The following is a 27,422-nucleotide window of genomic DNA, read 5'->3' as shown; positions in this document are numbered from 1 at the left end:
TTCTGCTGAAATTCCACACCAGTGCTTGGATTTATTATGTGGCCTAGACCAGTGTGTGTGTGTGTGTGTGTGTGTGTGTGTGTGTGTGTGTGTGTGTGTGTGTGTGTGTGTGTGTTGGTTTTTAAGCTTCCCTTGAGAGAGCAAATAGTAATGGAGAGAACTATTTAACAAGGTCCTGGTTTCTCTTGCAACACAATAGCTAACCTTGCCTGCTTCTATGTGTAACTTTGTAGGGATCAGCTCCGTAGATGGTATCCTTCTCCATCGTGGGCAATATACCAGTACTTGAAGAGAAATGATATCTTGATCTCTTGTTTGCAAGACCTTTTCCCATCAGTCCTAGGTTAGACCCTGTCCAGCCACACAGAGGTGTTGGTTTATGTGTGCTGCAGCAGTGAGCATAATGAATAATTTACAAAGTGGACAAAAGGTAGCTTAAGTGAATTAACTTTAAATAATTGGCACAGATTGGCTAGTAGCTAGAAAGTGGGCTTTTAAAGAGAAATACACAAGGTTGAAAGGGTTTAAAAAAAAAAAACACGTTGATTGCAGATAATAAAAAGCTAGGGTTTGTCCTCTCCATGTCTACTCTCCTTCCAAAGAGTTATATCCAAAAAAGCTGGTTTTCCCACCCCCTACCTTGCCCCCACTGTTAAAATAGAAACAGAGTTTGATGTGTGCCCTGCTCCTGAATACATGTAAAATTTGTACAAAAATATCTTCTATGAAAATGATTTGTAATCTGTAGACTTAATACCTGGGAGATGTCTTGAGATGTAAAATCCCATGTTTTGGGTTGTCGGTTTTTTGTTTTCTCCAAATACATCTGATCCTTAAAGTTTAAAAAAGCAGAATTATGCTCTAAAAGATTTCATGAAAAGTACCAGGAAGCCCTATGGCTGTTACCAGAAAATCATCCTAACATTGCTAAACTCCCTTTTTAAGGGTAAGTATGAATACCTTGGAATTCCCTGACAGGGCTCCCTTTGGAGAGTAAGGGTAAGGCCCCCTGGAAGCACTTGAGGATGTATGAAGGGGCAAACCCCAGTCAGTTATGGTCCGGAGCCCCTGGGGCTTCCTGGTCCTGTGGGAGGCAGCTGCGAATGAGAACTAAAGGGTTGGGCTGGGCACTAGACACTAAACTTGCGCAGGCTTCCACGGCTGGAGTAGGCATGGAAGAAATAAGACTATGGCCAAAGAGCCCTGGAAACCTGTGCAGGGTCTCGACTTCTAAGGCATCATTCTGGTAGGAGGGCGGCTTCTTCGCTGTTTTGCTGTGTGGAACCCATTCCCACAGCGACACCATGTGACAGCAAGAAGCAAATGCAACAGGAACCAAGGAGGTTCTTGCAGGCTAATTAATAGCCGCACTTAACCGTTGGGGGCTGCATGGTCTCCCTGGAGTTCTTGGACAATTCCAGAAGTGGAGGCGAGCTCAAAGGCAGGCGATTCCAGACGACTTCTAATTATTCAGGTGGGTATACAACAATTATTTGGAAAAATAAAGCAGATATGACTACTTGTACCCTTGGTTTGTGAAGCATTTCGTATGAGATGTTACCACAAGTAGCAAAACTATATGGCTAGTTTTCCGTTGCTACCTTAACAAATTACCACAACCTTAGTGGATTAAACAACACAAATTTAATGTATTACAATTCAGTGGGCTAGAACTGACATGGTGTCACCAGGCTAAAGCCAAGTCCTGGGTGCGGCTCTATTCCTTTCTGGGGACTCTAAGGGAGAATCCATTTTCCTTGCTCATTCGAGTTTTTGGCATAATTCAGTTCCTTGTGATGTAGACCAAGATCTCCCTACGTATCTGGCTGTGAGCTAAGAGCCGTTCCAGGCGTCTAGCGGCCACCCACATTTCTTGGCGTGTGGCTCCCGTCTTCCCTCTTCAAAGTCAGCAATGGCACGCTAAGTCCTCCTCACATAGATTTTCTGACTTCCTCTTACAGCCCCCTTTCCACATTTACAGATCCATGTGATTATTCTCCCAGGTAAACCAGGATAATGTCTCCATCTCAAAGTCCTTAACCTTGATCACATCTGCAAGTTCCTTTTGTCACGTCATGTAATACATTCACAGGATTAGGATGTGGACATTTGGGGGGGGGGAGCATTGTTCTACCTACCATGGGTATTTTGAGGGTTTTTAAAAAATATTTAAATATAGTCTTTTTAAAAAACTCCAATGAACATATGTTTATTGAAAAAAGAATTTATACAGATTACTTTCAAAGAGCAGAGGAAACATTTTTATATTTTTATTTTTAAAGATACTGTCCCCTAGGCCTGGCGAGGTGGCTCATGCCTGTAATCCTAGCACTCTGGGAGGCCAAGGCGGAAGGATCGCTTGAGGTCAGGAGTTCTAGACCAGCCTGAGCAAGAGCAAGACCCCATCTCTACTAAAAATAGAAAAAATTAGCCAGGCAACTAAAAACACAAACAAAAAATTAGCCGGGCATTGTGGTCCCAGCTACTGAGGAGGCTGAGACGGGAGAATCACTTGAGCCCAGGAGTTTGAGGTTGCTGTGAGCTAGGCTGACGCCACGGCACTCTAGCCTGGGCAACAGAGCGAGACTCTGTCTCAATAAATAAGTAAATAAGGAAAAACACAGTCTTTTTTGGAGAGGATGTGGAGGAAAGGGAACTTTTGCCACTGTTAGTGGGAATGTAAATTAGTAGACATTATGGAAAACAGTCTGGAGGTTTTTAAAAAAATTAAAAATAGAACTACCACATGATCCAGCAATCCCACTACTGGGTATATATCCAAAGAATATGAAATCAGCATGTGTAAGATATATCTGCACTCACATGTTCATTGCAGCATTTTTCACAATAGCCAAGATATGGAATCAACCTAAGTGTCCATAAACAAACGAATGGATAAAGAAAATGTGATATATATGCACAATGGGATACCATTCAGCCTTTAAAGAGAAGGAAATCCTGCCATTTTTGACAACATGGATAAACCTGGAGAACATTATGTTAAGTAAAGTAAGCCAAGCACAGAAAGACAAGTACCACGTGATCTCACATTGTATATATGGAATCTTAAAAAGTTGAACTCACAGAAATAGAAAGTAGAATGGTGGTTACCAGGGGTGGGGTGTTGGGGAGATGTTGAACAAAGGATACAAAATTACTATTAGTCCGGAGAAGTAAGTTCAAGAGATCTATTGTACAACATGGTGATTATAGTTAATAATGTAGTGCATTCTTTAAAATACTGAGAATAGATTTTAAGTGGTCCCAACACAAAGAATAAGTATGTGAGGTAATACATGCTAACTAGCCCAACTTTATCATTCCACGATGTATACATATTTCAAAACAACACATACGGTACATGGTAGGGCACCGTGGCTCACGCCCATAATCCTGGCACTCTGGGAAGCTGAAGTGGGAGGATCACTTGAGCTCAGATTTCAAGACCAGCCTGAGCAAGAGCAAGACCCTGTCTCTACCAAAAATAGAAAAAATTAGCCGGGCATCCTGGCATGCGTGTAGTCCCAGCTACTCGAGAGCTGAGCCCAGGAGTTTGAGGTTGCAGTGAGCTATGGTGATGCCACTGCTCTCTATAGGGGCAACAGAATGAGACTGTCTCAATTAAAAAAAGTTGTGCATGCTAATATATACAAGTTTTTGTCAATTAAAAAATTTTAAAACAATAGGTAAGTTAAATACATATATAGTCTTTATAATGCCTTCGCTTTCCCACCAGAAAAAAGCCAAACTCTATCCTAGAAAATAGCATCTACCCAATCATTCCCAACACTTCCTTTAGCAAGGTGCCTTATCCAGCCTGATTTCAATAAACCTCCTGAAGGAGTACACTAAAGCTCATGTGTATGTTTATTTTTGAAGGTAAAGGTCCAGAGCTAGATCAGTTACTCAAAGTACTCTGTAAAAGACCCTCCCATAAAAAAAAAAAGTCCTACAAAAGTATTTGCAAATACATTTGCTTCCAGACGCCACACATTTTTATGCTTCCACATCTTTATGCATCTGGTTCCGTGAGACTAGGCGATGTAGCGGAAAGAGCACAGGCTTTTGATCTACCAGGTTTCTGACTCAAGCTAAAACTGGCAAAATAGTGATGGCATTTATTGAAATAGGAAATAGTGAAGGATAGCAAGTTTGGTGGGGAGCCACCAAGATGAGAGTAATTCGGGATGTGTTGAATTTGATGAACATTCAAGATAGCCAAAAAAATCAAGGGGAGAAGGGAGGTCACTTTAACTAAGGGAACCTAAAAGAAGGAAAAGATAGTCACATTGTCCATAATAAACTTAAAAGTCTATATATGGTAAAAGCTACTGTAAGCTGTGTGGATAGACAACAAAATAAATGGAAAATTTGTCACACACAGATTATATATTAGGTCATTAAATATGACATGTCTGACATCAAATCAAAAGTGTAGTTTATTAATTATATCTCAAACAAGAAGCAGTACAATTAACCAATGTATGCACCTAAACTGTCAACACAGTTTTGTCATCTTAACGGTAGGTTGTTCATGCCAACAGAGAAGAAGCCTGAAAAGCAGGTGGCAATGAAATCACACAAGGCATTTTCCATAGCCTGTTGAGAATTGAATATTTTTCCTTGCAAGAAGTGGTCCAAAGCCTGGAAGAAGTGGTAGTCAGTTGATGCAAGGTCTGGTGAATGCGGTGGATGACAGAGAGTTTCCAAATTCAGCTTCTGTAGTTTGAACAGTATTGTTTGTGCGGCATGTGGTTGAACATTGCCTTGCAAGAGGATTGGCCTGTCACTATTGCCCAGTCTCGGCTGCTTAATTGCAAGCATCCTCATCATTTCATCCAATTGGTTGCAGTAGACATCTGCTGTAATCGATTGACCAGGTTTCATGAAGTTGTAGTGGATGATACCAGCACTGGACCACCAAATAGACACCATTAGCTTTTCCTGATGATTATTCGGTTTTGCTCTGTGTTTCAGCACTTCATCTTTATCCAACCATTGTGCCAAACACTTGCAGTTGTCAAAAAGAATCCACTTTTCATCACATGTCACAATACAGTGTAGAAATGGTTCGCCTTTATGTCGTGACAGCAAAGACAGGCAAGCTTTGAGATGATTTCTTTTCTGATGCTTAATTCTTGCAGAACCCATCTATCCAGCTTCTTTACCTTGCCAATGTATTTCAAATGGTCCAATTTTGTTGGAATAGTAACGTCAAATCTTGCTAATTCATGTGTAGGTTGAGATGGATTCACTTCCACTACAGCTTTCAGCTCATCATTACCCACCTTAGTCTCAGGTCACCCATGTGGCTCATTTTCAAGATTAAAATCATCAGAATGGAACTTCTCAAATCATTGATGTACTGTATGTTCATTAGCCACATCCTTCCCACACACTTTGCTGATACTTTGAGCTGTCTGCACTGCATCGGTTCCACAATGGAACTCTTATTAGAACATAACACAAATTTTTGACTTATCCATGGTTTCACAAAAATTGCTCTAAAAAATTTTTTAAAGATAATCACAAGCCAAAACATGCGTTTTAAAGACTGAGAATGTACCTTCACAATAAAAATAAAACAAGAAATGTCAAAGTGATATGTCAGAGATATCAACCATCAAACTTAGTATTCAAGGAAATTGGACATTTCATACTTAATAACCTAGTTATCAACAAATGTCAACCTCACAGAACAGAAATTTCAACTTTTGCAAAAAAACCCCCTGCAAACTCAAATGAAAAATGGCTCTATTTTTCACACTAGCCAAAGACGTTGAACATGCATGGATGCACCTCGAAGCATTATGCTAAATGAAAGCTGCCAAGCACGAGATCCCATTGACATGGAAGGGAGAGTAGACAGCAAAGGGGCACAGGGAACTTTCATAGTGATGGACGTGTTCCATATCTTGGCTACATGACAATCTTATTTGTCAAAACGAACTGTACACTTAAAATAGATGAATTTTGTTGAATATAGATTACACCTAACAGTTTAAAAAATAGGTAAGGATACGTACTAGTTATTAACATGGATTGGGAAGGATGTGATGGGCAAGAGAAAGCCAGGAAAGAAGTAAAAAACACAACTACTCTAGTTAAAAATAGTATACATGATCCCATTTATGCATTTATGAAAAATTCTGTATGTATAAAAAAACTTTGCCAACTATCCAATACTGCAACTTTGCAACCCGATACTTGTATCCTTGGCATGTTAAAATTCAGGGGCTGAGCAGGAGATGGAAGCCAGATGCTTATGTTTTATGCAAGAGTGGAGGTGGGGGAAGTAAGACAGTGAGTTTAGCAAAATTGGGTAGTTTACCTTTGGAGCAGCAATGAAGGATAGGGATATGAAGAATGCTTAAATACTGTAACTGGCCTCAGTATTCCCAAGAGTAAGTCCCAGCATGTCCCTTTCAATTGGTCGTGTTTTGGGGGGAACCCACACATAGTGAACAGCAGTAGCTCCTGGAGAATAGGGTAACATTACCCTTTCTGGACAGAGCCAATTTTGACATGGGATGGTTGTGCTTCAAAGGTAGCCCACACGAGCAAACAGGCAGCAAGCCTGAGTAGTTACAGAAACTCCAACTTAGACAGAAGTCAGTCCGGGTCTCCTGGAGAGTATACATTTGTTCACACTAAACCAGAGATAATGCCATCCAGCTTGTTTTATGTGTTGTTGTAAGTATCAGCAATAATGTATAAACACAGGACATGGCACAAAACAGGTACTAAATAGTGATAGCCACCTTATTTGTCTGCCTAGAAAGGACTCTGAAACACGCTATGCAATCACAAAATAGCTGTTGTAGAGACAAATGGCCTGCATGGAGGATGGATGAATAAAACTATGAACAGTCAATTCCAGCGAACTATTTTTCCTGACTGAGCTCAAATGTCACCTGCTTGGGAAACTACATCCATTCCAAGCTACATTCACATTTTTCTTATTTATTATTGTAGTTTTAGGGCCAGCCTGCCTGTGCCTGATCTTGGCTCCACTATTTGTGCCTTTGAGCAACTCACACAAACTCCCTACTCTGCTACCTCAACTATAAAAAGGTGCTTAACAATAAGGCTTCAATAAGAATTAAAAGAGTTAATACAAAAATATATTTATTAGACTTGCTGCACAGAGTAAGCATTTGATAAATATTAGTTTTAATTGTTAAAATACTACATGCTACATTAATACAATTTAAACAAATTTTTTTGTGTAGCCACTGACTATAAGCTCTATGAGAACAAGAATTTATGTGGGCTTTGTTCACTGCCTAAAACTGTGCCCTGCAATCAGCCATTCAATAAATAGTTGTTGAATGAATACCTACCTACTCCTAAACAATGAATGTGCCACAAATTCAAACACACACATATATCTCCAAAATGAAGACCAGGCCCTTGCATATATAGTAGGTGTTCCACAGATATTTGTTGACTGAAGGAATGGAGATGATCAGACAGAAAGTGATTCAGAAAACTGACAGTACTACATCACGGAGGCAAAAAAAGATTTAGGAGTATTCCAGGTTATCTTTATAAACTTTTTATTTAAAAAATAAAATTATAAACAAAATACAGAAAAATATTGACACCTGTGATAACAAGGAAATGACTCTTAATCTTGAGGGCAGTTTGTTGTCCTGGAAGAACAAAATCATGACTTTTATAAAGAAATTTTATTGTGCAAAGGAGGAATGTAATATTTTAAGGTTCATTTACAATGGGCATTTGGCATTGACAGAAAAAGTATTTCCATGTATACATTCAACATTTTGCAGCATATTTACATTCAAGTTACATCTTCAAATTCTATGCCAAATAGTCGAACTCACCATCAAAAACCCCTAAGATATCATTAAAATTGTTTATTTGGTAGGAGTATAATTTTATTAAAAAATAATTGTATGTTCCTACTAGATCAACTGTGTTTTTACTACTTCAACAAAATTCAGACATTTTCTTCCAGTTGAAGCCAAGCCTTTTCTAGACAAATTAAATACTAACTCAAATGTGGCCAGTTGTAAAATTGTATTTTTTTCTTCCTTAGAGATATGAAAACTTTCAATGAAAGGACACTGGCTATGATAAATCACCTCTTTTCATAGCTAGCATGTATTATGGATACAAGTTGCAGAATTTTAACTTCTTTTCATATGATGGCTGAAGCATTTTTCCCTTTCAGTTGTTACTGAATTCCCCATCAAAATAACACACACTAAGAAACCCATACACTAATTTTCTAAAAACATTTCTCCATTTTCCCCATACATATCTCAAATCAGGTTGCTTACTAATTAACAATTTGTGGGCTTCTTGTTTAGTTTTTCTAAATTAAACTAGGGCAGCTATCCCAGATTCTAGATAATCTTCCCATTTCATCTTTTAAATTATGATTTTATTAAAATCAATATAAATTACAAATAGCTTCCATCTTTGCTACAGTTCTCTTAGAAATTTATCTTAACTTACTGAATGGTGAATATTCCAAGGGCCTGTCTCTCTAGAGTAGGCAAACAAAGTGTCAAACATCAAGATTAGAAAATTCTCATGCCTCCAAGAGACTCCAGACAAATCAAATCTACTCAGTTTTCTTAATTATCTTAAATTAAGTTCAATGTTAAGTCTACAAAGGTAATTAACGACAAAACAATGGAGACAGATGATTTTCATTTGGTTGGTTGAGCTCTTTCTTTCTAATTGTCTTCAGGTTGTAACTTCTCCTTCAGTACATGACGGCTGGCAGTTGGCAGAAGGTTGCTGGGCTGGTACCACTTCTAAATCAGATTCGCGAACAAAAACCACTGCGTCACCACTTACATTTATAAGACACTGTGCCTATAAGAACAACAAATGACACAGGCTCAGTTACATTCAACAACATGCTCATGCTCTTCTTTACACAAGGGGCAGTGCTGCATAGCCCCAAAAACACAGGCTTATAAATCATTAAGATAAAGACAAACAACCCAACAAAAAAATGAGAAAAGGGTAAGAGGGCAGTTCACAGGAGAGGAAACTAAAAAAGCCCAGGAACATATGAAAAAATATTTGAGCCCGCTATTTATCACATATACAAATTAAAATGACAATGGGAGACCATTTCATATATACTGGGGGAAAGATGTAAAAGTTGGATATTAGCAAGTGTTGGCAAAGACATGGGACTAGGGCAACACACTTAACACTGCTGCGGGTGCAGCCACTTTAGAAAACAATTTGGAAATATCTCTTAAAGCAGGAAAAGAACACACTCTCTGATCCACCAATTCCATATTTAATATATATTCCCTAGAGAAATCTTGGACATGTACACAACAAAGATTAACAAGCGACTTTTCACTGCAGCATGCTTATAACAGCAAAATACTGGAAACAACCTAAATGCCCATCAAAAGGGAAATGAAAATAAATTGTGGAATATTCATGCCTGCAATACTATACAGAAATAAAAATAAATGATCTAAAGCTCTGTCAACATGGATAAATCTCATAAATGCCATGATAAATTAACAGAAACAATTTGCAAAAAGATATACACAATATGAAACCATTTATATAATTATATAAAGTTTAAAAATGTGCAAACTAATCTCAATGGAGGGAACTTTGGCAATATCTATGAAAATTACAAAGGTACTGCTTTGACCTAGCAATTCTGTTTTAAGGAATTTTCCCTGTGATGTACTCACACTTGTGCTAATCACCTATGTCTCACACTGTATTTGTAGCACAAACATTCATTAGAAACAACCTCAATGTTCATCAGTAGGGCATTAGTTCAAGAAATTCTGGTTGATCCACATCATGGAGTGTTACATGATTGTAACAATGAGGATAATCTTAATGCCCTGAAATGAAACAACTGCCAAGAAAAATTAAGTAAAAGAGCAAGCTAAGCTAAGGAACAGTGTGTATAGTAATGCTATCATTTATACTGAAAAGAGAGATAAAAGAATATATATATATATATATATATATATATATATATATATATATATATGTATTTGCTTGTATGTATCTAAAAATCTCTTTTATACACTTTGGAGTGTTACATTTCTAGAAGTTACATTAAAAAAACCCTAATAATTTTGGTTGCATGTGGGGAAGAAAACTGATTGGCTGGAATACAGGGGGGACAGATGTTTCCATTTATACTCTTTTTGAATTTTGAATCATGTACTACCTATTCAAAAAATACATTAAAAACATTTTAAATACAAAATAAGACTATAATTACTGACTTACATATTTTGTAAAATATAAAGGCAGATATAGGAATGATAACAAAATCAGGATGGTTCACTCTGGGAAGAGAAAGCAGGTCCAAAGAGGCTTCAACCGTATCTCTAATATTTTATTTCTTAGGCTGAGTGTTAGGGGTAATAGTGTTTATTAAGCAATTCTCTATACATTTTTTGTGTATATGCAGATCTCAAATAAATGTGGAAAAAAGCTAAACGACATAAAGCATGGCACCTGATATGTGTGCCCATAAGTGGTGATCAGTAATTGACAGTTATTAATTGGGCATAGAGGGAGGGGGCTGGTGGTAGAAAGGCCCACAGCATTTGGAATCAAAGAAATCTAGGGTGTATTGTAGCTTTTCTGTTTATACCCCCGTACCAAGCACTTAAGGTCTCTGAGCCTCAGTTTTTTCTCCTACAAAATGGAGTTAGTATCCACACATTACAAAGTGCTAGAAATGAAAAAAAGCACAATTCATGAGGAAAACTAAACAATGCAATATACTCAGAGTACAGGGTATGTGTATGTTAGGATAGGTGGGAGGCAAGAGGTAAGTCTGAAAAGGTAGGTTGACCTTCCACCTGAAAGTGTGGAACACCTTGTATGACATTAAGTTTTATCCTGTAAGAAGTCATTAAAGACTTTTAAACATTTAAAAGATAGTAACAACTTTTACAGTATTTACTATCCACTAGACACTAAGCACATTACATATATTAACCCATGATTTCCCCAATTTTTATCCCAATGCTACAGGTGAGGAAACTGAGGCACAGAGGTAAGTTCTGTTTTCAATAAGTTGATTTTGAGGCACTTGTGAAGGTGTTAATTAAGTTAATTAGTGAACAAATCATATAACTCTAATACAAGGGGAAAAAAAACCCAAAATACAAATTTCAATCTCAAATACAAAATAATGAAACAAAAAAGAAACTTAAATAGGACTGGAAAAATCCTATTATATTAAATAAAATTATTACACAGATGTGTCCAGTTGAACAAAGTTAACTTAAAAATCTAACAGATGCTTTGTCACCAGATTATATCAAATTGTTTACAGCAAATAATCCTGATTAGGATGTGCTTTATCTGGTTTCCATTCTAAATCCATTTTCAAATGACCTCTATTGAGGTAGTTCTCAGCCTCTCCTGGTTTTCCTACCTCTCTATTCCTTTCTGGCTCTTTTCTTCTCCATGTCCCTTTTTAAACCACTCTACACAATCTCCTTGGCTCCAAATCATATCAATAAGCAGATCCCAAATCCAGAACTTCAGTCTAGAAATCTCACTAAGCTCTAGATATGCCCCAACTATCTATCAAAAATTCCTTTCACAGGTTCCCTTACCCCTCTAAGTTGTCTTAGTCATTGCTAAAATTTATCAGAAAGTTATCCTGTACTTTTATCACTATTCTTCTTCAACATCTATTAATGAAGTACAATATACTCTGAGTAACAAAAATGTCTATCAAAAAAAGCTGAAAAGGATTTAGTAAATGAAGTATCTTTCTGATGAAATTTATTAAACCTAATGATTCCAAAATAAAGCTAAAACTAGCCAGATGTGGTGGCACGTGCCAATAGGCCCAGCTACTTAGGAGGCTGAGGCAGGAGAATCACCTGAGCCCAGGAGTTGGAGTCCAGTCTGGGGAACACAGCAAGACCCCAACTCTTAAAAATAAATAAATAATGCTAAAACCGTTTTGAATTTCCATAATGTCTTTTCAAATTGCTTACATTTTTTTGATAATATCTCACTTTTACTGTAAGATAATTTTATCAATGACAAAACCAGAGTACTAAGAACTTAAATGATCTATCTTCAGTTACAATTATCTGATATAAAGCTGGGAGCAAAATATATACATACACACATCTATTCATTCTTACTCCTATTCGAATGATGAATTACCAACCTATATTAGAGCTTCCTAAACTCTGTGTACACCAAGACAGTGATCCCAATCCACACCCCCCCCCAACCCAGGGCAGCCCCTTGGGCCTGAAACCTGCGGTCAATTGCCACCAGCCTCAAGCAGCTTCTTCCACTTCCCACAGCATGCCATACAAACAATAAGATTTTTGATTTGTGCCAACAGGAGCAAGTTGGAAAGTACTGCCTTTATGATATCTCCTATTATTAACGTAGTTGTTTAATTTTTTAAGGAAATCTTTAACAATTTTAAGTGAGCTATTGTCTTAATTCAAAACTGACAGGCCGGGCATGGTGGCTCACGCCTGTAGTCCTAGCCCTCTGGGAGGCTGAGATGGGAGGATTGCTTGAGCTCAGGAGTTCGAGACCCCAGCCTGAGCAATAGCGAGACCCTGCCTCTACTGTAAATAGAAAGAAATCAGTCAAACAACTAAAAATACAAAAAAATAGCTAGGCATGGTGGCGCATGCCTGTAGTCCCAGCTACCCGGGAGGCTGAGGCAGGAAGATCGCTTGAGCCCAGGAGTTTGAGGTTGCTGTGAGCTAGGCTGACGCCACGGCACTCTAGCCCGGGCAACAGAGTGAGACTCTGTCTCAAAAAAAAATAAAAAAATAAAAAATACATTACAAAAAAAAAAACTGATAAAAGAAATTTATTCTAAAATTTAACCTAACAATATCTCTTTTATCCCCATTAAGAGAATTATATTGCTTATTAGAAACAAACCAGCAGTGTGGTCCCATCAGATACACTCTCCAGCAGAAAGGCAGTTAAATGGACAGCATCACAGTCCAAACTAAAGGATGTCGTTAGCTCTCCTCAGTTAGCCATCATGTATTCCAAACACCCACCAAAAAGATGGTGGAAATAGTAACTCAGGAGAAGAAATCCCAAAAGTGGTTAAGAATAACAGTAGTCCTACCTGTGGTGTGAAAATGGCATCTGAGCTATATATGACCACGGTTATTAATAAATTCATTAAAATATGTTTTACGCATCTAGAATCAAAGAGCCCTGAAGAGAAATTCTCTTCTGGAGGGGGTTAGGGGTAGGAGACCATGGAAGAAATTCTCAGGTTCCCCCCAGTCAGAGATTTTTAACTGCATCTCACCTGGTTTTTATTTGGATTCTCCATGAAGACACACTGCTTCATTATGTAGGAGACAACAGCATTCCCTCCTAATGCAGCAACATGAGCTCTCACCATTGCAAACACTTCAGCAATAAAAGCATGGAGAAAACCACTGACTCCTCCTTCCTAAATAATAACGAACAAGAAAATTGTACTATATATTTATGTAGATCGGAATGTATACAGAATGTCAAAGAATATATATTAAAACATCCTATATTATTTTAATATAATGATGATAGTTTATATTTCCTTCATAATGTGGATTTATTGCATGAATGAACAAGCAAAGCTTTACTGAAGTGGTCCCCAACCTTTTTGGCACCAGGGACTGGTTTCATGGAAGACAGTTTTTCCACAGACTAGGGGATGGAGGGTAGGGGGGATGGCGAGCCATGGGGAGCAGCCGCCACTCACCTCCTGCTATTCGGCCCGGTTCCTAACAGGCCACGGACCAGTACTGGTCCACAGCCTGGGGGTTGGGGACCACAGCTTTACTGAACATGTCTGGCAGGGATTTACTATACCTGCTTTACAGGATGATGAAACGAGCTCAGAGAATTTTTAAATTTCCCATGACCAGCTATGATCACATAGCTAATAAGTAAATGGCAGAGCAATAATTCAAATTGTGCCTCCATTTTCAACATCTCTATCAAATCATGCTCATCATTGTTAAAATAAATTGATGGTAAATGTAACAAAACTTCCCTGCTATCCATATATCTCATTCTGAACCATGTTCCAGTCACATTTGCCTTTTTTTCCAGTTTCTCAAATGTACAAGCACTTTTCCTGCCTCAGGATCACTGCACATGTTGTTCCTGAAAACTCCTTACCCAATTTTCAAACAGGACAGCTCTTACTCAATCCTGTAGGTCCCAACTTATACAAAACTTCAGAGATACTTTTGCTGACTTTCAAATGTAATTTAAGTTCCCCTGTTATATTCTCTGAGCACTGCTGTCTGATTTCTTTATAGCACTTACTCTCACTAGTAGTTATACTAGTTAAGTATGTACTAGTTACATGATTATTTGTTCAATGTCCACCATGCTCCAGTTCCACTAGACTGTAAACTCCATCAGGTCAGGAACTGCATCTGTTTTGCACACAACCAAACATTAACACTTAGTTCAACAGATGCACATAAGTATTTCATACTAATTTCATACGTAATTGTTACAGAATAAAATCCAGTAGTTCAGGGAACTTTTTCCATGTTCAAAAACAAACAAAATAGAAATCAAAGGCTAGTTAGTAACTTAAAATGTTTTTCAACCTAAGTTGCTACAAATTCTGATGGAGGTTAATTATAGTCTAGGAGAAAATTACCAACTTTAAACTGGAAGTTAAAGAAAAAACAAAATGCAGCGTGAGAAAACCATTTAGATTACATCTTTCTGAAATGCCAGAGCATCCCATATATAGTCTTGTAAAGGTATCTCTTTTTGTAATTAAAGAATTAAGAGAATGATTTCATCCTGCCAGCAACTCAATCATAGCTCAATACATTTTTTTTTCTCTTATCAGTTTCCTCCTTCCCATTAAATCAAGAGATTGTAATGACAGAGCAGCTTCAGAGAGTTAATTATGAAAATATTAATAGACTATAAGAAAATTACTCATCAGATAATTTGGGGTATCGTGCCATACAGTTAATAGTATAAGTCTCTGTTAAAGAGCAATCTACCATGAAGAAATATTTTGAGGTATGGGAGCTTAAGCAGTAGAGAAAACTTAGGTGTAGGACAGTGAGCATGATATTAAAGACAGTATGCAGCCTGTTATTTCTAAGAAAAGCACAGAAACACTGCTGGTAAAACAATGGGGGAAAAGGCACAATTAATTCATCTTTATAATGAACACACTTAAAAAATATAAACTGCTGCTAAAGCAAAATTTCAAGAGATTATTTGGTTTCATACCTCAGTAATTTAAAAAATTTCCCTATTCACAATATTAATTTGCTCGCAGCCCTATTCCATAAGAACAAAATATAATTTTGTTTTTTCTTGAGTATAAATCCCTGTGTTACAAAAGATATGAGCTGAATCTGATTCTGAAGTTAACCACATCAAGTAAAATATTACAACTTCTGTTATTTAAAAAACAAATTAAAGTTTAATGATACCCAGTGTGAGATAAAAATTTAATAGCATTCTCATATACTGCTGGAGAGAGTGAAAAATAAGCAGCCTCATTCCTTTTAGAAGGAAGAAACAGCAGCGCTAAATTATATCTAATATCTCCATAGTCATATACCTGAAATGCAGTTCCCTACTATTTCTAAATGTGATTCCTTAAAAATTGCTATTTAAATATATCTCAGGCAAATAACTATTGAGAAAACTAAGTGTTCTTTCAGGACTGTGCCTCTAATCAAATTTTTTTGTTTTATTTACTATGTGATGAGGACCTAGGATTTCTAACAATAAATAGGTTTAAACCTAACACAACTCTTGTGATAATACTAGCTGTTATATGAAAGAAGTCTAATCTAGAATTGATTTGGACAGATTTTTAAAATATAAATATACATATGAAAGTTATTTTGGCAAAAAATTTCAATTTGAAACTTTCTGGGTTTTCTTACTAAATCTCCAATCGGAGAAAAAGCAAAAAAACAATGAAATAACTTCTATACTTCTATAAAATTACCTCACGAAGAGAAGTGGTTTCTCGAATAAAAAACATGTTGATTATCCCAAGATATTTAGTTATTTTTGCGCCAGGAATGAAAGAAAGAGGTGTCATCTTAACAACCCCAACTGTGGAATTTGCACAAGGTGGAGCAGAACGATTCCGGAAATTTCCTTCACCCATTGGACTTGCTTTTTCAACTGTCACAGCTAAAATTGGAGAAAGAGGAGAAAACATTAAGAACAGATGCTGGTAACTTGATTATTCCCTAAGGTTTCCAAATAAGTGGTGACAACATTCAGCTGTCTGTGAGGCTAAGCCATGTAATGAAAGAAAAGAAATTATCATGCACCGCATGCAATTAAAAAAGAGAGAGAAAGAAAAACATAAGAGGAAATGCTGGAATGGAATTCGTTTGGAAGAAAAATGGCATTCCTGCAAAAGAAAATGTTGATGCAGTATAGCTACACATACAATGATCGGTTATAAAGTGAAGAAAAAGAAAAAGCGGCAGAGCATTAAAATTATCTGCTGTAAGAACAAATTATTACAAGGAGAGTGTGAAAGTTGTTATATTTCCCAGTATAGTTTTTCCATCTTTTTCAGACAACTTCATCATTGTCAACTTGTAGATAAACCTTATGTTAACTACTTGCAATATATTTCTTTTCCAAACCTTTTTGATTAAAAAAATTCATAATTTAAAAAACTTAACAAATGACCTTGGCTATCTAAGAGTTGATTGTTTATAAAGTGACAAATAATAGCTACCACTTAATAAATAACTACCATAAGCCAGACATATCTATACGTACATATATATACATATCTCTGATCCTTGCAACAACCAGCAACATAGGTTATTATCATGCCCATTTTGTGCATGAGGAAACTGCATCTTAGAAGAGTGAAATAGTTTGCCCAAGGTCACACAGCTATTAAAATGGCACTTCTAGGATTCAAAGCCAGATCTGGCTGGTTCCATATCTTATGTTCTTTCCTCTAAAATGTTCTTTCCCTTTTAATGTACTATAATATAAACTCTTTCACTCAAATATATTTACCTTAATATCTACCAAAACACATGGGGTACAGATAAAGAACATCTAAGTAATGATCCTGATTCTGGCAGTAAGATAAAAGTTAACTACTTTCTCTCCAGAAATACTTTATTCATTTAGCCCTCTAGATATCACACTTAGTAAGCTGACAGATGCCACATGCTAAATAGTACCTTGGGTCCTAGAACAATGTCTCTTCAATAAGAGAGCTGGTAATTTCCTTTCATCTAGAAGGATATAATATCTATTTATATACTTTTAAGAATACCTTCACAAAAAGTAATATTTTAAAAACACAATTCTATAGTTAAAATTAATAAATCTAAAGGCCTTTCATTAACTTTTCCTAAACAACCATTAGACCCTGCAGCTTTCACACTCCAATACATGATGGATTGGCAATGTTATTACTGGGCAGTAAGGTCTAGCCTTCACCACTGGGAAATCAGGGATAGGCTTCTCAGATCATCATAATGTGGTAGAAACATCCGCCTACTTGTCTTAATTGATCCACGCCTTATGGTCTGAGCTTTCAGTTTAATGAGCTCTATCCAGCTGCTGCATCTGTCTGCAAAGGAACTGTAATCAACTGACGTTGCTGAAAACACAGACAGAAAACAAAAGAAAAAACAAAGAAAAAATATGGATGACGTCTCTTACTCGTCTTAACACTCCTTCCGATGATGTAATTTAACTGTAACTTAGAAAAAGAATGGTCCTTTTCAAATCAGGTAAGAGATAGTAAAGAGTCAAGCTTTAGACACTGATTTGTCCAAAACCAAGTTCTCAGTTATCTGGCTGAGCGTTTTTTGGTGACGGCATAGTTGTGTGGTCTCTTAGGGAGGGCATAAGTGGGGTCTAACATAAATATCAATGAAAGGACCACAAAGTGTGCTTTAACTAACTTTACTTCCCATTCTTTTAAATTTACAATATTCTAGTTGTTTCTATTTTAGAACTTTAATTTACATTTCAAACTCTGAATAATTCCCTTCCCTATTTTGACCTTAAAATAAAAAAATGAGAATCAAATGTTGAAGAATACATTAAAAAAAATCACTAGCTGACTTATCTGTTATTAAAGTATCTTCTTTCCACCATTAGTAACAGGAAAACCAAAGGGTCATCTTTGTCAGTATTTTGTTTCTGTGTCTGATTTTTGACAAAAAAGCCTGTGATAATATAAAGGTTGGGGCAAGTGTGTGCCTAACAAGTTCCCCTTTTAAAAGGAATAACTTTTACCACTGCTAAGTTAGAAATAAAATGTTAAAGAGGTAAAATTTTAGTTCTAGAAACTGGGAAACTATTAAAATGCTAAAAATACTTAAATATTAGTTTAAAGTTTTTATAAAAAACACATTCTACCTATAATAAAGCCACATTTTGGTGTCTATTCCACTGTCCAGTGCATTTCTTCGATTTCTGTAATTTTATGCATCACCGAACTAGAATTTCACACCTTTGGTGACTATTTGCTTAATGAGACAAACTCACCTCTCTGTGCAGCTGGTATACCTGAGTTAGAACTTGCACTCTCCAGGTGTTCTAATAAGACAATATGAACAACATTAGCTTGGATGCTAAGTACAAGCCAGCATCTCTTCTTTGTTGGTTGTTAATACCTTCTATAAGCCAGAATAGGAGGAAATCTTTATGGCTTCATTATAAAAAGCAAACCAAACAGAAGTATTTAGATTTAAAATGCAATTTCCATTGATAGCTGAATTCATAAATATCATGCCAAGGAAGACTACTTGCTTGCTACAACAAAAAAAGAGTTTCAGAAACTTTATAGTCACAAGAAAATATACACACAGTAACAAATGTTAGTAGGGTGAAAGCAGGATGTGAGAAGACCAGGCAGGGAAAAGTGTCAGTGTGCTGGGAAGAATATCTTTAATGAAACATGGAAGGGAAATGTTTGTTGGGGGGTAAGAGCCAATAAGATTAAAAATTACAGACAAGGTAATGATTGATGCTTCACAGATCAACACAAGCTGCTTCCTAGTCTTAACCCTCCTCCTCACCACCAACCTCTTCATTCAAGGATTTCACGATCAACAGCGCCCTCTAGTGCTATCAAGACTTTGTGGAACTAAAAAGTGACTTCTCCACAGAAACAACGAGGAATCCCAAACTAAGATCACTCACTCCTATAACCTAATCTAACTAGCATCCTGAATTTTCCCTGATGTTTTAAGTTTATTACAGATATTTAAGGTATTGTACAAATTTAAGCATCACTATAAAAAACTTCATAATCTACCCACGCTAGCATATTTGAATTTTTATTTCAAAGAATTTTATAACTGAAAGAATAGTGTTGCCAATTTAGAAATAACTCAGGAAAACACTGAGAATAATCTAGGTCAGTTTTTAAAAAAATTATAAACTAAGTAACTATAGTCATCTCTAATGTGTTGATTTTTTTGTAAGAGTCTTAAATTAATAAAACTTTTCAAAAACACTATTGTACATAATGTTTCTGCTTATTGGGAGCAATGGACACATCTTCCCTCACCCCCTGTCACTTTTATAAAGCAAGTGACCACTAAGCTAAAACTGGACAGTGTACAACGGTTGACATTCCTGAGAGCTGATGAATAAATGGGATCACTAGGTGGAGTCCGCAAAGAGCCTGTGAGCGTACTATGCTGTAGATGTGCCCTGACGATCACGCCCACAGACTGTACATCTACATAGGAAGAGTCCCCTGATTCAGGATGGTGAGGGACTCTGGAAGCCCAGGAAGAGATGGAATCTATAGAAAGAAGACCAGAACAAACCTGATATTCTGAGGCTTTCCAGATAAGGGTCAGTTCAGCAAAGAAACAGACTCAATGCAGAGACTGGAACAGCAACTGGCCTACCCCAGGCTTACATATCCCAAGAGGGCTCTCATCGTATCTTGTGCAATATAGATTTTGTGGGTGTGGAATTACAGAAAGTATAGTTGGCATTAAGAATTCTGTGAAATTTTTGAAAATGGAGAGGGAAGGGGAATGGCTAAAAAACTTCTGAAAATCACTAAAATGATATTCTCTTCTGTACCTTGATATTATCTGAGTAATATGGAATTAATTCCCTAGTAGCAACTGTATATAATTTAATGGTGAATGTACACAGAAAGAGCTTACTTAAACATGTAGTATCTGCTCCCATCTCTAAGCCATACCAAGTGGAAAAAACAAGGTGTACAATGATCTATAAAATATTTGTGTTTTTAAAAAAGAGTAAACAGGATATCTTTGCAAAGACAGACAATAAGCTGTTATTAATAAAAGTACCTGCCTCTTGGGAAAGGAAATAAAAGGAGAAGAGAGCTTTGCTTTGGACTATATGATTTTTGTCATATTTTAAGTTTTCACTATGTGCATTCATTACTTTTCCTCCAAAAAGGAAAAGTATGGAGGAGGGAAAAAAGAGGGATGGAAAATGTTTATTTCCTGCCCTCAAATATGAATGCATTTGAATTAAATTCTGAAAACACAAAGTTTTTGGAGATATTCTTCAGAGACAGGTTGAGAGGGAAGATTTTTGATCACAATGAAGAAAAGCAGGTTCCGCTTTTTTTTTTTGGAGACAGAGTCTCACTTTGTTGCCCTGGCTAGAGTGAGTGCTGTGGTGTCAGCCTAGCTCACAGTAACCTCAAACTCCTGGGCTTAAGCGATCCTCCTGCCTCAGCCTCCCGAGTAGCTGGGACTACAGGCATGCACCACCATGCCCGGCTAATTTTTTCTATATGTATTTTAGTTGGCCAGATAATTTCTTTCTATTTTTAGTAGAGACGGGGGTCTCGCTTTTGCTCAGGCTGGTCTCGAACTCCTGACCTCGAGCGATCCACCCGCCTCGTCCTCCCAGAGTGCTAGGATTACAGGCGTGAGCCACCGCACCTGGCCCAGCTTCAGCTTTTAACATACTTGCTATGATCTTAATTTTTCTCTCAGAGAAAAAGGCCCAGGGAGTCCAAAAGGCCAGCTGGTCCTGGTAACAGATGAACAACGGCCCCTCAGACTGGTTTGAATACCTCACATGTCTAATGACCTCAGACTCTCAGTCCCTCTGCTTCTCCTGACTATGTTTGCCTCGCCAGGTAACAAAGGGGCTTTTCAAAAGAGAAGGCACTGCGGATATAAGCAGCCTGGCTCACTGACAAACTGGTAATTCTCGTTAAAAAGAAATAAATAAAAGAACATGCAATTTCTAGGCCAGTACTAAATAAAGGACAACAGATTTCATTATTCGAGGGTAGAAATCTCATTAAAAGTCTTTCAGGCTTTATTGAGGAGTTAATGCTCAGTTGTGTGCTATTTATACATCAATGTCGAAAGGTTTCAAACAAACACTTCCAATGTTAGATCCCCCTTCTAGCTGCAGTGAGAGTCTCAATGGAGCCACACAGCAGTCCACTTCTCTTACAATTTGCTTTCCCACATAAGAAAGAGTTTATTTTGCTTTTTTTTTTAAACAAAAGTCACCATTAAGTGATAACCCTGCTATCCCCAAATAAAAGACCCTAGAAACTTAGCAAAGGAAATAGGACTACAGTTTTATTATTCTCTTAGTGTACTCTAGCAATATTTAACAAGCCCTGTGTCTAGCAGTGTGGGGAGGGAAACTAACCCAGGTTAAAAGCAGTTTAGTGGAAATGAGCATATTGATGACAAAAAGGATTGTTTCTCCCTCAATTATGCATTCTCCAATGCTTCCAAAGTTTGAGACTCTTCCATTCTCCTAAATAATTTGTTATAACCAATTACAAAGGTATTGGTTAGCTGTTGCTATGGTTTGAATGTATGTTCCCTCTAAAACTCATGTTGAAATTTAATTGCCATTGTAACAGTATTAAGAGATGGGCCCTTCCAGAGGTTATCAGGCTAAGAGGGCTCCCTCCCCATGGGTGGAATTGGTGCCATTATAAAAGGGTGAGTTTGGCCCCCTCTTGCTCTCTTCTTGCCCTTCTGCCATGTGATGACACAGCAAGAACACCCTCGCCAGATGCCAGTAACTTGGTACTGGACTTCCCAGCCTTCAGAACTAAGAGCCAATAAATTTCTGGTCTGTATAAACTACATAGTCTCAGGTATTCTGTCATAGCAGCTCAAATGGACTAAGACAGATGTAATAAAGTTGTATACTGATCACTACTTCTTTTGACTATCTAATTCATTTTATATCATTAGAATTTACAGATCATCTTTGCTCTGGATAATTAAAAAATATTTCAGATAATCTTATCTGGACATCTTTAAAAAAATCACTGAAACTGAAAACATTCCTAAGAATCTGGAAAAGATTCTGTGGCAGATTAAAATATAGATTCTCTGGCAAATTAAAATATATGCAATCTGGAGTCTTTAAAATTTATGTTTTATTTTCCTATGTAAACATTCCCAGTTTTAAGTTATTATGATCAAAATTGGGTTTTATGTTCCTTTAAGGAATTTCCATCAATCAATAATGCATTGATTAATTATGCCCTAACAGATATAAAATCTGCCTTAACGAATGAGTCAGACAAATGTATCTAAACATTCAGTAAATGATATTCAAACATTGATAGATTGATAGTGAAATTGCCATATTATAGTTACCAATTATTAAGGCATACAGAAAGACAGAAATAGCCTTAACTTGGATAGTTCTTAAGGGAAAAACTCAACTGCAATGCACAGGTAATACACATACTAGATGACAAAGACAATTAACTTCTGTTTGGATCATTTAAATTTCCAATTAAAGGTGTACAACATTAGGTGTACACCTTGTCTTTCTTCTTCAATCCCCTTCTTGCATTTTCCTGCTTCCGTTTCCAGGCATCCACTCCTCTTACTCCTATCCTTTATATCTTCTTTTTCAAATAATCCCTCTTTTCTGTCAGTAACCCAATTTTTTTTTTTTTTGAGACAGCGTCTCACTCTGTTGCCTGGACTAGAGTGCCATGGCGTCAGCCTAGCTCACAGCAACCTCAAACTCCTGGGCTCAAGTGATCCTCCTGCCTTGGCCTCCCAAGTAGCTGGGACTACAGGCATGTGCCACCATGCCCGGCTCATTTTTTCTATATATATTTTTAACTGCCCATATAATTTCTTTCTATTTTTAGTAAAGACGGGGTCTCCCTCTTGCTCAGGCTGGTCTCGAACTCCTGAGCTCAAACAATCCACCCACCTCGGCCTCCCAGAGTGCTAGGATTATAGGCGTGAGCCACCGCGCCCGGCCAGCAACCCAATTTAATTTTTCTCTGCTTCTTATTCACTCTTCCTCTGACTCTGAATTTCACTATCCTCAAGCTGCCCTGAGGAAGCTACAGAGATAAAGATTCTTTATCCCTACTTCTCCAGCAATTCTCTTTGCTTCATTCCTTCCCATTTCTTGGATGAGTTTTTCATACAATTGCCTCTATTTAGTTTTGATTTTCCTCATTCTCTTCCCCCTTCAGCACCTTTCTCCTTTCAGGACCTGCCATTAATTGTTTGGCCATCCAGTAACATGGAGAACTTTAACAGTTTTTAATTGTTGCTACTATTTCATAATAGTGACAAAATGTACTTTAAAGAAAGTAGAAACAATCCATGCAATGGATTGTTAATAGATAAAGATACTTTTAGTTAGTACAAAGAATTATATATAGTTGTAAGAATTCAAACCATTAGTCAGCAGGAAAAATAAAAGCTAACTTTTATAATTTTTACAAATTTATATTTCTACTATAATTGCTAGTTTAAAATAATGTTAGGCAAGTCATTAAATTGAAATAGTTAAACTATCTTTTAAAATCAAATTTGGTTTAACAACAACAAAAAAGTAACTCTTATAGCCTACAATAAAAATAAAGATAAAAACTTCTGATGTGAGGCCAAGGCCGGAGAGCTGCTTGAGGTTAGGAGCTTGAGACCAGCCTGGGCAAATGTGAGACTGTGTCTTTATAAAAAAGAGAAAAATTAATAGTGCATGGTGGTGCGCACCTGTAGTCCCCGCTACTCGGGAGGCTGAGGCAGAAGGATTGCTTGAGTCTAGGAACTGATGCTGCAGTGAGCTATGATGATGCCACTGCACTCTAGCCTGGGTAATAAAGTGAGACCCTGTCTTCAAAAAAAAAAACTTCTGATGTGGACTGGAGTATAATATTGGCAGGTATAAGCCAACTTATATTCTTTTATATTGAAATCCAGATTTTAACCAATGCTTGCCACATTAGTCAGCAGACAATGTAATGACAAGTATAGTCCTGCCAGCCTACAACTTATGCCATTGATCATGAGGAAATTACCCCTAGTACAAAGCGAAATGAAAGCAGGAAACAAAGTGAGTACACAAAAAAAATTCTAGATACAGTTTCATTCAATAGTCAATAAAAAACTAAAATTAACCTAATCAAACCTTTTTAAAGCTTTAGACTATCAGTATTTTAATAAAAACTATTATCCTACTATAGATATATAAAGTATTTGAAATATACTTAAAGTGGATATGATTCACACATATTTGTCTAACTTCTTAAGTCCTACAATATGGTAATTAATATCTCTAGATTTAGGCCTTTAGATATTTAGGCCTTTAGATGTTTATCTAAAGTAATGCTAACCTTTTACAAAAATTATATGCATAAATTCTTGAGATCAACTGCAGTCTATGAGAAAAATCTTACTGATTTCTTTTTTACTTTTCATCCAAACTCCCAATTTTTACTATTAATATATTCTTTTTCTTTCTGTACATATATCATTTTTAAAGTCTTTTGAAAATCATTTCAGAAAAAAACTGAGGTGTGGATATCAATCATGAAGAAAAAAAATTATGAAAGCAGTATAAAAAATCTTCTGTAGTCATCTTCTTTCTCATAACACAGCCTTATATATGAACACATATAATTTATGTTGATGCCACATCATCTATGTTCCCCTATTCATCAAAGAATTCTGATGGCCTTCACATGATAATATCCTTTAAGAAATTATTTAAGCTCAGCACCTTTTAATATTTCAAATCAGAAAAATCAAGACAACTAACAAGGTAACAACAAATCAACCATTGATTTGAGACATATATCAAACTATTTTGTTACCTTGAAAAACAAAAACAAAACCAAATATAATAAACGATGGAAAGAAAAAATTGAACATGGATGGACAATTCAGGCCCAGGCTTACTCTACACAATGAATTAGGATACATGTAATTGGAGCATCATTTCTTCACATGACATTCACCCATTTTCAATAATACAAAAAGATAATGAAAGGTTTATCTACAAGTGAAAAGATGGAAGTATTAATAAACATACTATGCTTAGCTCTTAAAACTAGTCTCCCTGTCAACATAAAAAGAAATAAAAATTTTAACACATCATCCTGTTTGTGTTAAGAACATGAAATATAAACTGGAATTCAAAGTTATTAAAATTAAAGAAAACACTATCGCTTAGCTAACCACTTAAATTATAAAAACTATGTATTTATTTATCAATATTAGTAGTTGACTTTTAAGCCTCTTGTTGCATATAAGAAAGCAGACAAGTCTTTTAAGGATTTATTCCTCACACTCTTACCTTTCTCTCTTCTGCCTATTTCCTCTAATTTGCTATGCTTACATTTTTCCAGACATTTCTATCCTCTATTCCAAGCCTTCTGTCATGTTAGAACATTCATTTATTCCATTCATATCACTATTACAAAACTTTATTACTATATTCTTCAGGCCTTTTCAAAATCCATCTTACCCTCAAATTTTCCAAAATATTTTGAGATAACTTTTAAAAATACATTTAACTCATGTTCTCCTGAAAAGACTGGAGGAAGCAAAGACAATAAATAAGCATGCAACATAAGCCACAATTTACAAAACCACAGAACTATTTACAAAAAGGTACATATATACTTTTAAGTGTTGACTGATTTTAAAATGTAATATTCAAGGAAAAGCATATCCTTTTTGCAGTTAAGCACTTACTGTAAAATGTTTTACATATATTCCTATTAGATGTGATGATACTGATAACTGTGATAATGATGACAAGCTAAAGGTGGCATGATCTGACTTAGTGGTCTTCAAACCTTTTGAAATCCTTTCTTCAAGTAAAACCATATATAGGAGACCAACAGGTAAAAACACACTGAATTGAAGCTGATCTGGTTCAGAAGTAGGGGATCCAGAAAGCTACCCTTCTCACCACCCACCCCCCCTCTTTTCTCCCTCCCACCCTGCCTCCTGGATGGCCATGAGGCACCTATGACAAACCCTTACAGTTTGGAGGAGCAGAATTTGAAAATTATTGGTTTAACTGATTAGAAGTTACTCGGAAACATTTAATTTACATTAATTTACAGAAGGTCAGTGTGACCTCAGGCACTAATTTAGCTTTTGATTTACTTTTCTAATAATATGAATATGTTAATAATTGAAGAACCATAAATTATGGGAAACCCAAAGAATCACAGAATTTTAGAGGCCTGTGGGAATCTTAACCCTTTCATATTTTATATGTGAGCAACTGAGGCTTAAAGAGGTTAAGGCATTGGCCCAAGTTTTCACTTATCAGTAGCAGAACTGAGAAGAGAACCCAAGTCTGTTGCATTTTTACTCCACCTCTTGGCCCCTCTCCATTCTCCCTGAAATGAGTTGCAAATATTTTAGATACTATTCAAATATGACTTGTTCTACTCAAATTCTTTTCCTGTCCTTTAGTTCACAAAGTATCATTCTACACAAAATGAATGACCATATAAACACTAGTTATAATTACTTTTGAAAACATTTTGAAAGCTACTGCAGAAATTGTAAGTTATCAATATAATTTAGGCAAATTCACAGAGTTTAAATCTAATCTTCTGCAGAATTCAGTAGGTATTAACAACATGGTAAAATTGAGCTATTAGGGACCCCGAGTCCACAAATATCTATTCCTATAGATTAGCAATTGATCAAATCTTTTGCTGTTGATTTGGTTTTAGAGGATTTTTTTTGCTCCTATTGCAGGGTAAGGATAAATGAAATGATACTTGAAAGTGATTTGGAACTAACCCTGCATCAACACAAGTTTCTGTACAAAGTAGGTGTGTAAAGGGGAAAAACCCCACTTGCTATCTAGTAAGTTCAAGGAAGACTCTTGACGGTTCTGCTTTCTGTTCTCTAGAAGCTATATTTAATTCATAAATCTGAACTCAGATTACCTTTGAATTTGATTTTTCTTCTCTATTCTTTCAAGGATATTGAGATATGCTACAATTCTCTATGGAGTTCTAAATTAGAATTTTAGGTGATGACAAAAAGAAAAAAGGACCACAATTACCATGTTGGAAAGTTCAGAATCTAGAAGCAGCTTACTTTTCATCTTCAAAATATGAGACAGGATCTTTTATCTACATATTAATAGATAGGCCTTACATTGATTTAGTA

The 27,422-nt window shown here is 36.4% G+C and overlaps 1 protein-coding gene across 8 annotated transcripts in view; it reads right to left on the bottom strand.

Annotated features, from left to right (window-relative positions):
- Window positions 1-7,547: 7,547 nt before the first annotated feature.
- The window catches only part of C2CD5 (C2 calcium dependent domain containing 5), an 89,673-nt gene continuing 69,798 nt past the window's right edge, over window positions 7,548-27,422 (bottom strand). For 2 of the 8 annotated variants that reach the window (XM_045554204.1, XM_045554210.1), the window contains 5 exons: window positions 18,523-18,573; window positions 17,525-17,626; window positions 15,986-16,176; window positions 13,304-13,450; window positions 7,548-8,850 (listed from right to left, as the gene is read on the bottom strand). In XM_045554204.1, coding sequence (XP_045410160.1) covers window positions 8,719-8,850; window positions 13,304-13,450; window positions 15,986-16,176; window positions 17,525-17,626; window positions 18,523-18,573 — 623 coding nt within the window. In that variant the 3' untranslated portion in view covers window positions 7,548-8,718. The remainder of the gene's footprint in view (window positions 8,851-13,303; window positions 13,451-15,985; window positions 16,177-17,524; window positions 17,627-18,522; window positions 18,574-27,422) is intronic. The other 6 variants (XM_045554205.1, XM_045554211.1, XM_045554208.1 and 3 more) reach the window with 4 other exon arrangements.

Source organism: Lemur catta, chromosome 6 (genome assembly GCF_020740605.2).
Source record: "Lemur catta isolate mLemCat1 chromosome 6, mLemCat1.pri, whole genome shotgun sequence".
Taxonomy (NCBI): domain Eukaryota; kingdom Metazoa; phylum Chordata; class Mammalia; order Primates; family Lemuridae; genus Lemur; species Lemur catta.
Note: the sequence above shows the minus strand (reverse complement) of the source record. Positions and strands in the feature narration are given on the sequence as shown.